Here is an 11,015-nt window from a genome sequence, read left to right as displayed (position 1 = left end):
TTTAAGATACTTCAGGTGCGCCATTATATTTTGAAGTGTAAAAACACTATTAAATTAGCTGTTTTCAAATCATTTGTTACAGACCGGTGGTTCTCAACCTTTTTTGACTGACGACACTTTACTGAACGTCTAGGACATTGCGACACCCTTGTTTAATATTTATTATAAATAATGATATCTATTATAATAGTGAAATCAACTAGTTTTTGTAACAACTCTATATAGCACTGAGCATTATTACTACCACTGGAGATGCTGACTGGAACAGTCTCAATTTTACCTATTATTAAATTCTAAAGTTTCGCGACACACCTTAGGGGACTGCGTGACAACCATGTGTCGCGACACCACTGTTATAGAACATTAAATTTGAGTGCAGTTTATGGCGTCATAATTGTTGAGCATACTAAACGAAATGTCTTGAAAGCAATTACAAAGTACATCATGTGATAGTACTTTGCAGACACTACCTGGCTCACTTCCTAGCTTCTTTCGACGGGACTGACTGCTAGTTAAGTAGGCCACCTACAGGTAAACTATTGACTACACGAAATATATCATTCCTTGTGTCAGAAATGGGCTTTAAATTCACTCAATGAACAGTATATAGAACATCCTATTGTATTTCTCGCACACGCAACATCTCTTGAAATTATAAACAATACATTCGTTTCAAGAAAACCATTTTATTTAGCAAGACACAAACTTAATCTTTCTACAGCAATTCAAACTAAACACAATCACCCAAATGACATTCAAATTTGAAAAGGAGCTACTATTTTTTTCGTTCTGTTTTCTTACTTTTTACAAATGCATATCAAATAATTACTCAAACCGTTCTTATCCTTTACGTCCATCTGTCCAGTTGAGTTAGCACAATATAGACTGTCTTTTCATACAATTTACATACACATCCAGCAACATGGAATCAGATACATCTTTCGAGAGAAGAAAAAAAGTCAGTCGATTTTCTTAAAAACTGTTTTAATATACAGAATTACATTGTTCCTATTTTGACATGCTACCAATCACAAGAGCACCCACACCATAGACTGGGCAGTCTGGGTTGGGGCAGGATCTCAATTGTCTTAATTCTGTTAAATATAACTACTCAATTTTTCTTTAGGCGTCTCGGCATTAAGTAAAAATCTTAAATTCATTAAAGTTAAGTATTTTATACTCATACAATTATTCAGTACAGAAAAAGTATATCATTGTGTTTCGCCCTTAACCCTGAGTACATCATCTTGGTATTTTACAATAATACCAGTTTTCGTTAGAAACTTTTTAAAGGTATTTCCTTTTTAAAATACAAAATTACATTTATCTGTTCAATGTTGGCAGTAATGTCAGTAACTCCCTGTTTTCCTAACCAATTTTATCATTTATGTCGTTTAATTAATTTTTTTTCTTTGAAAAGTAGAAAAATGTACTCAAACTCCATACAAAGAAACAAAGTCTAAAAATGTACACTTACTAACATATCTTTAATAATAGTATATTGTCCATACATTTAATCTTGTCTTTTTAATTCTTAATTACGAAGAAAAAAAAAGTATACAAAAAAATCCAATACAAAGGCGATGATGGTAGAATAAAAAGTTGGCGCTGAAAAAGGTACCGTGCCAACATTGTATTTTTATTCATTTTTCTCGTACGTTGACACACACAATGCCTCGTTAACCCAGTCTGCCCTGGGGGCTTCACTAACAACCTCACACTTTTTTTTTTTTCCACAAGGAGTGGCAGACATACAAATATAGAACATCTGATAACTGCAAGTAAAGTCTCAATTGAAAGAAAGAAAGAAAAAAACTGATAAGGTCTACAGGTGCTGTCCATAACGGGCCCTTTCACATTTCTTTTACTTTCATTATTTTTCTTTTGGGCAGAAATAATGCATATTAAAGGTAAGGAGGAGGGTGACAACGTAATGCAATAGATATGGTTGTGATTATTTCGTACGTACATAAATAAAAAAAATACTTTGAGTACATGCATACGTATATATATATATATATATTTCATATTTCAGTTCGTGCATTTTAGATACTTTTCACAAACGTATTCTAGACATGTGGAATATTTGGGACATTAAAGGAAGACTCGGTTACAACCTAAGTCCATCACATTTATATGTATATATACCATGTATTTTAATCTAACCAGGGCACGTCTAGGAGCACACAATTATGTGACCCTATTCCTGCTTCCGTAGACAAAAAAATATATAAAAGGCGGAGACGTAGCACCTCCAAATTAATAAAAAAGAAAAATTATGAAAGTTTTCTTTTTGTTTGAAAAAGTCTGATTTATTGACTGGTTTTGGAACCAGACTTAAGAATGAACACTGCACAATCACAGATGAGGTGGAGTGAAGGGCCCCAGCCCACTAAACCACAAGCGAGGAGCCAATTCGAAGATAAAAAAGATTATTGTTAGAGCTGGAACTTTTACTGGATGCAGCAGGAGTTTTTATGTCCGTTTTTCATCTTAAGGCGAGATTTGGGACGGTATTTTTCCAGAAATTGCAGCTGTTTGGCATTGATAGCACCTCTGCGCTTCCTAGAAAGAAAGAACGAACAAACCTTTAGAATGCACATAAATCCTTTCGATAGTAAAGTTCGAAGATTCCGTAATAAGATCATTATTACAGTACTTTATATGTAAGTTGAGAAAATTGCAAACACACACTTATAATACACACTTAGAAGAAAATGAACTTTTCTTAGAAGAAAAAAAAAAAGCATTAAAGAAAAGAGAAGTTAACTAAGATTCGTCTACCTGGATATCATATTAGCATAATGTGATCGTGAAAATGAAATGAAATCTAAGTTCTACGTCCCACGGTTATGACGGTTAGGTTAAAAGGAGACTGTGATTATGAGAGATGAGTGAAATGGTGGAATGAAGAAAATAGGAGACCTCTGAGAAAATCCACGAGCACGGTTTGTCCACCACAAAGTCCACACGGCGCGAGCCGGGATCGAACCAGGGACCCCAAACACCGGAGGTGTACGCTCTATTACTGAGCCACCGCGCCCCCACCATTATGTGATCGTATTGTCATATTGGAATTTTAGAGGAAGGAACCTAACGGAATAGATTGTAGCAAGGGCGAGAATAAGGGACAGAGGAAGGGATATATTACCAGTGAAAAGTAATTTAAATATATGAATTATGAAAATAATAGGGATATGAAAAACGAAGTAAAGTGCGGAGCAGTCGGACGATTAAGACACGGGGAGTGATTCGTAGATAGGTGTCAATCTTTTTTTGAAAAACGTTGAAGAGTGAGGATATTTAAAACCGGATGTACTGATGTAATGAGTTGTGTATTCTGGAAAAAATAAAATGAGATTTGAGTGATGGATAATCATCGGTGACTGCTGATGTGGTAAAGAGAACAGTGAGTACATTGAAGGACGTAAGTGAGGTGGAAGGATCTACTACTGAAACGGTGGAATGTAAGGGATATCCCGCAGTCAGATTTTGAGATAGCTGCCGATGTAGTAAAGCAAATCAGCTTTCTCGAATAGCCCAAGGAGAGTAGGAACTTTTAAATAGGGAACATAAGATCTCTCGAAGTTAAGATATACTCTTAGTAAGTTTGATATATACATCAGTCTCTGAATGATCAAGTGAATTTAAATGGGAACTAGCTGCTTAAAGAAAGAAGAATACCTAGTAAGTGTCACGAAAAAGCTATTTATGAATCGAAGCAAAATGAAATGTTGGATTGGTGAGCAGAAAGTTTCCTCCAGGTCCCATGAATAAGTTTGTATATGATGGGGTATGCAACTGTTCATGCCAGTGTTCTTGACTTAAAGACCATCAGTTGGTTTCAAATGTAAAATCCTTCAGATTACGACAAACTCAATAGTCGGATTGCAAATTATGTGCTGAGCTCTTGATATTGATGTCCATGATATCTCCTCACTAAAATCAAATCTACCTACCAAATCCTGAGTTCACTTGAATCGATTTCAAACTACTTCTGAGCCTTATTCTAAAGACATTAAGAAGACTAAATTCTATCTTCTAAAACCCACAAACCTACCAACCCAAGAAATCCATTTTTCCAACATTGACACCCCGAACACATCTTTGCTTCCCCCGTACCACCATTTCCGACCTCGCACAGATTTCCATTCAGACACGCTCCTTTCATTATTCGCTTTATCATCGAATTATGAGGATTACTTTCTAATTCAAGGCCGTTCTGCGCTCCCGTTGACTACACTGCGTGCTTGGCACTTTGCCCATGTGCATGAGTTACCAACAATACCTTGCACATAAACACGCCATTTGCAGGTTATGAAACGCTTGGTATGAGAAGTGGTACAGGTGACAAAATCCCGCCGAGTGAGGGATACGATCAGTGATCATGTTTTTGACCGCAGAGATCGCAAATTACGTGGGGTGCATGGTGAGAATGTCAAGTATAAACGCAAGGTGCATTAAGTGGGTACGTCTGTTTAAGGCCGACGGCACGAAAAGTTTAAGCAGGCACCCTCTCAAACTCATGCTCACCATTTTCTCAGTTACTCATTAACTCCACTTGGCTGAGAGCAGGTGGACTGCCCTTCGCAGTCCGAATTTGTCCCCTACCGATTATCACCTATTACTCGAATTGAAGACATTCATTATTGGCAAGAGATTCAACTACGCCGATGAAGCCAAATAGACCATCAAGGATTGTTGCCTATCTGAGCTTATGGTAAATTTCTTTCAGGATCTACGGAAACAAGTGTGTGTGTGGAACAAATTATTAAAAAAAAAAAAAAAAAAAAAAAAAAAAAAAAAAAAAAAAAAGGCAAAATAGATCTAGAAAAGTTCATGATCGCAGTGTATATTATTCCCTTTCCCTCAATAAACAAATAAAATAAATAAATAAAAAAAAAAAAAACTAAGGTTTGAGCTGTAGTACGATAAATTTACAGAGGTTCAAAAAGAATTGGAATACGACGTAACAGTTAAAGAATTAAGCTTGCCGTAATTAAACATGCATTCCTTGGCTTCAAGTAATAAGCATGTAAAATATTTTACCATTATTTCTTACGTTTTATCTTTTTGGCGAGCCCCCTTCCCCCTCTCGGATCAGCGTTCATGCTCAGAGGTTTAAATTTTTCGCAAAGAATAACGGCTGCATTGTCTGAAACACATTTTGAATATAGCACTTGCTTATTCTTTTATTTTGATCCAAATACGTATTGTACACAGAAGGTGATATTTCATTTATTTTTCATAATTTTATTCTTCCCACGCGAACAATGGGAAGTTCAGCTAATCAAATATCGAACTACAAGAAATTAACAAAATTACCATAGAATTCATGTAAGATTACGTATTATATTATTATGAATTACATGAACAAACTTCTGCTCATAAGTAAAACTAAATACACATAATTAAGTTCTAGTTCGTAAAATGTTGACAATTCTCAATGTATGAATGCCATCAATTTAAGAGATCATTAACAACAAGGTTGCAGTACTTAAGTCAACAAATTCATGGTCATTCTAATTATCATGTAGTCTTCTCGCAGTAGCAATTCTTTTGTTCAATCACGAAACTTCTATAAAACTTGGAATGTGAAATGGACATAATGGGAAACGCACATGAATAAAGGCAGAAAGCGCAAGTTGAAGTAGTTACGTGCCGAAAATTTTTGTATTATTGGATGACGACATAGTTATGATTGTTTTGTTTATAGTGAAAACTGGGATATTATATAAAGTTTACTTCAGCAAGAATGGTGGGTGATCTGCTATGTAGAATTGTGCTAATGATTATGAACTTTTGTAAGGGTGTTAAGTCGTTACGTAATTAATGATAACTGAATATCACTGTACTCAAAGAGGAAAGCCAGCAGGAGTGGTAGGATCATGGTTGCTTCTACCTGGAAATTGATTTGTATCCAATACGTACAGAACATAACCTCATAATTGTACCGATAATGTTCGACTTAAAATTTATCTTACATTTAACTTTTACCAGGACAGAGTATTTATTAATTTCAATGTATCACTTCCATTGAGACTCGAATTTATTAGATAATTGACTTTTTGACCAGTGTAATACACTTCCTTACTGAAACTAAAACAATGTTTTACGACTTTAACAACTTGAAGATGTCTTCTTCAGACACTCAATGAAAAACCTTAAAAACAAATTTATAATAAAAAATGGAAGGTTCAACGCCTTTTTGTTTGCCTGAAAAGCCACTTGTTTCTTTTCTTTATTGAACTGACATCTGTTTAGCTGTCTCTACACTAATACCAGACAGCTTACCCTGGTTTGGGGAATGGCTGATTCTGATTGATACACACAAGATATAACTTTAAATGTAACAAAAATACACACAATTATAACAATATTAAAGCATACAGAAATAACTAGACTTGCTTTTTTTTTTTTTTTTTTTCCACAGGAAGTTACACATTAATGAACTAAAATATACTATCGATACATGAGCTCCCGGATGGTGTTGGAATAAATCGAAGACGTGGTGGGTCTAGATTTTTATATACTTTAATACTGTTATATTTATAGCTAATTTTAATTATGTATACTCTTGTTACATTTAAGGTTAAATCTGCTATGAATCAAGGGGAGACAAGAGAAAGCTGTTTAGTATTAGTTGCAAGGCAGGTGGACAGATGTCAGCCCGAGAAAGAAACTGGTGGCTTTCCAGACAAATATGGCTTTGGGCTTCCACGTTCGGTTGTATTATATTATATATATGTAATGTTCCTAAGATATTTTTCATTGAGTGTCTGAGGAAAACATCGCTAAGTTGTTGAAACTAACGCATGATTTGAGTTTTAATGCGTAAGTTTGCTCTGGTCAGAAAGTTGTTTATAAATTTTAAATTTTGTAATCTAAGCATGAGTCTAGTTTAAAACTATTTCTTATGCTAAAGAATATAAAGATACACATCAAGTACACTATCTATGCAGAAGAATACAGAATAATTAAAGACTTTTTTCAGTTTCGAAATTATCTCCAAAGCAATGAATTATTTTCTGCTGGTTAATTCCGCGAGAACGTACATCGAAAGTGTACTTTCTAAATTTGTTTGTTTCGCTTGTTTTTGTCACTCATATTTTCGCGTGAGGTCTAAAATTATGAATGCTATATAATTTGCTGCAGTTTGTGAAATGTTGAACTGGCAACACCGCTGATTCAATATGGCCGCTCTATAAGAAGCTGAAAGGCATATCGACTGACATTTAACCCTCCATAGCCCGCGTGGTCAATTGTAACATCAAGGCACGAGCGCGGAGTCTCACTCCGCAATATTTATCTTATTTTAATGTGTAATTTGTTTTGAAGAGAGATTAAATTGTTTAATATTTTCTTTGCAATGTTTCTGACAATTCACCATGTATATTTATTTTACAGCACAAATTCCTTTAACAGTTCTAAGAAAACTAAAACTTCTCTATCCACAGAGTACCCACGGCGCGTGCTACGGCGGGTTATATGTCGATCATTCACTTTGTTGGGAAGAGAAGAGAAAGGTGTTTACAATGTTGAATACAGAGTACTGTACTGTATATCACTACATACACGAATGTTGTCTACTTTCAGCTGTCCAAGTGATATTTCATATTAGGAAACTGGTCTTGTGTTGTAGTGTGCATCATGAAAAAAATTCACATTTTTTCCTGCTGGAAGTTAGTTATTGCATGTAACGGATTAATACTTTCATTTTTCCTTCTTGGTAGATAAAGCAACGAGTTGCCGTGTTATTGATTTGGAAACTCAAACACAAACTTAAAATTGCTGAAGTGTATTTGCTGTGCGTTACGTTCAAGTATGGCGAAAAACTGCTGCACAACGTGAGTCAGAGCAAAGGGAAAGGCTTCGTGTGTCCAGAAATTATGCCGAATTTTGAAAAACTCAAAATCAGAGACAGACGTGAAAAGAGAAAGAAATATATTACAATTGAAGAGAAGGAGCATATGTGAAAGAAGAGGGAAGAAATGAGAATATATCATCAGATGAAGAAATTAAGCGCGGCTACTGATGCTATATTAAATAAACCAGTGCATCTTCATCTAGCAGTGTTTTTATCTCTTGAGTTCATATGGGAAAGCTACAGCTAAAGTTAAACGAAGCCTACCTCATAGTCCCAATAAGCATAAGGTGGTTGTTCAATTGTTTGAACAGTTTGCACACGATAAGAAGCCAGCCAAGACATTTTTGCAGACAAATGTGCTTCAAGTGCACTGTCTACTACATGGGACATGTTTGTTTGGATGATTTCTGTAGATACAAGAAAAAAAATGAAATGAAATCTAAGTTTTACGTCCCACGGTTATGCCGGTTAGGCTAAAGGAGACGATGATGAGAGATGAATGAAATGGTGGAATGAAGAAAGTGAGAGGAAACGGGAGAACCCCGAGAAAACCCACGAGCACTGTTTGTCCACCACAAAGTCCACACGGCGCGAGCGGGGATGAACCAGGGACCACAAGCACCGGAGGTGAACGCTCTACCACTGAGCCACCGCGTCCCCACTGTAGATACAAGAAAACCTGATAACATCATGTCAGCTTGTTTCAGACATTGTAACAAAGAAAAGGAAAAAAATATCACTTGCTTGGCACATCCTCCGCAGAAGGTATCAGCATATATTTCAGAAGAACTCGCCACGCTTTTTTCTTACCTGTTTCAAATATGCACCGATAACGTCACACCCATGTTTTTGTTTTACGAGTTTATTACAAGAAAAATTAAATAAGTGTACTTCATGTGAATGGAAACGGCCTATTTAAGGTTTCAACGTTAAGAAGATTGAAGATCAAAGTAAATCACCCGGTTGAAGAGGAATATCAACTCTTACTACTTAAGGAGTAAAATAATACGCCATAATAAACGAGAGAATAATGGGCAATCAAGAATAGTTAAAGTGTTCTAACAAGAAACCTAGACAGATTCTTGAGATTATGTCTAGGTTTCCCGTTAAAAATTTTTCGTCAAATTACTCCTTAAGTAATAAGAGTTGATATTCCTCTTCAACCGGGTGATTTACTTTGATCTTCAATCTTCTTAACGTTGAAACCTTAAATAGGCCGTAGATCTCAAGAAAAGGCTGATAAAGCGTATGTATGAGTGTCATGTGGTATATGGCATGAGTGTGTCGATATAACTGTCCTTTGTGATGCTATGGAAGATGCTGAAAAATTAGAGTAGTAGATAAATAAAAGTTGGAAATGGTATAATAATAATAATAATAATAATAATAAAAAAGTGAAGACTACTTCCAAAACAAAAGAGGATGATTCGACAATACGACACAGAGGAGTTACGCTATTAGCTATGGAGGGAATAAAACTGTCTACAGAAGGAACGCGATTGAAATATGCTGACCAAAAATTCAAAATGTAAAGAAAGAAAAAAAAAGTACAAGGAAAGCAACTCTTGCTCGCAACAGTTTCAGCCTACATGAAGATACCTTATGCTATTCATTACTATCTTGTCTATTTTTCTACAAATGAATTTAACAATACTTACTGCCTAATTAACTCCACAGCATCCTCGAATTTCATTCCAAGCTCTATTAGTGCTAATGCTACTAACACTGGAGCTCGTCCCAAACCAGCAACACAATGTACGGCGACACATGCATCTGGCGTCTCCCTAAATCGCTTCTTAAGCAATTCAAACCATTCTTCCACCACCTACGAAAAATAAATTTAAATGTAAGCTAAATCACAATAGGGCAAACTTATATTTTATACATACGAGGAGCATCCAGAAAGTAAATTCCAGAAGTTCCAAGGTGGCACAATTGGTCAGAGCGGGTCGTGTCTGCGCAGGAATGTAAGAGAAATATGTAGCCTTAAATCTGGCGCAAGTGCAGTTTGTATGGAGTCAGTGGTAAGAGGACTGTGCTAGCTGCGCGCATACAGTCCCTCGCGGAGTGCGACGTAGGCGCGGTAATCAGTTGTCTTCACACTGAAAAACTTTCGGAGTCTGATATCCACGGGCTGTAATGTGAAGTATGTGGACCGAATATCGCGAGTAAAAGTATAATCAGAAGATGAAGCAGACAATTTACTGCAGGTCGAACCAATATGCACGAAGAACACTGGTAACCGATTGTGAATGGTTACTCCTGAATTAATGTGTGCAGCAAACAATTCTGCAAAACCGACGGTTCGAAATGTAAGTCTCATGTCAGTTTTCGCGGATATCCCGTACCCAGCTGCCTGAGTCACCCAGTGTCTGCAGTTTCACGAGTTGTGTGAACGATGGGTTTCAAAACAACGGACAGAAGATCACAAGAAGCTCTTATCGTTCACCTTAACCTTTCCGCTGTGTTACTATCAGGTTCTCGATCGCATCGTCAGAGACGAAACATGGATGTCCTATGTGACAGTTTTCTAGCCGCAATCTCGCGCTCAGCAATTTCCACATTCCTCCACCTGAAGCAATTTTTTGCAGGACAAGGTTTCCACAGTGCAGGTGAGTTGTAGACTTACAACAACCTGGTTCCAGTTCTTGGCGGTGGAAGTGAGGCATACAAAAGCTGGTGCTACGTTACGACCAACGGCTCAAAAAAAGTGGTGAATGTTGGAAAGTATCACTAACTCCACAGTAATAATATTCTTCTTGCGTTAGTCTTATTTTGCAGTCCAATGGAACTTACTAATGAGATTCGTACATGAAATGTTAAAATAGTACATACGGGATGTTGAATACAGCATCAAGATTGCTTTCTTTTATAAGCATGATATTCGTAACAGTAGGTTTTAATACAATGGCTTATAGTGAGTCTTACAGAAACAGGGAAGATTCACCTTTGATTTAATTCTCTACATAAACAAAGAAAGGTTACAAAAGAAGTATTTCCCTTTTCTTTATTAAGGATCCTATCACCCAAAATATTATTCTTTTTAGGTTCTACAAAACTTTCTCCGCCTAATTATTTAGTAAAATACATATTGTCGGTATGTTCTCAACTGTCACAAAATAAAGACTAAATCGATTATGATGATGTA

General features: G+C 36.2%; 1 protein-coding gene across 5 annotated transcripts in view; it reads right to left on the bottom strand.

The window, feature by feature from the left end:
- Positions 1-666: 666 nt before the first annotated feature.
- The window catches only part of PRL-1 (protein-tyrosine phosphatase 4A family member PRL-1), an 82,702-nt gene continuing 72,353 nt past the window's right edge, over positions 667-11,015 (bottom strand). For all 5 annotated transcript variants that reach the window (XM_081755741.1, XM_081755746.1, XM_081755742.1 and 2 more), the window contains exons 4-5: positions 9,526-9,692; positions 667-2,565 (exon numbers count right to left, since the gene is read on the bottom strand). In XM_081755741.1, coding sequence (XP_081611867.1) covers positions 2,454-2,565; positions 9,526-9,692 — 279 coding nt within the window. In that variant the 3' untranslated portion in view covers positions 667-2,453. The remainder of the gene's footprint in view (positions 2,566-9,525; positions 9,693-11,015) is intronic.

The sequence above is a fragment of the Thermobia domestica genome, chromosome 4, assembly GCF_964235325.1.
Source record: "Thermobia domestica chromosome 4, izTheDome1.hap1.1, whole genome shotgun sequence".
Lineage (NCBI taxonomy): Eukaryota > Metazoa > Arthropoda > Insecta > Zygentoma > Lepismatidae > Thermobia > Thermobia domestica.
This window is presented reverse-complemented; position numbering and strand designations above follow the sequence as displayed.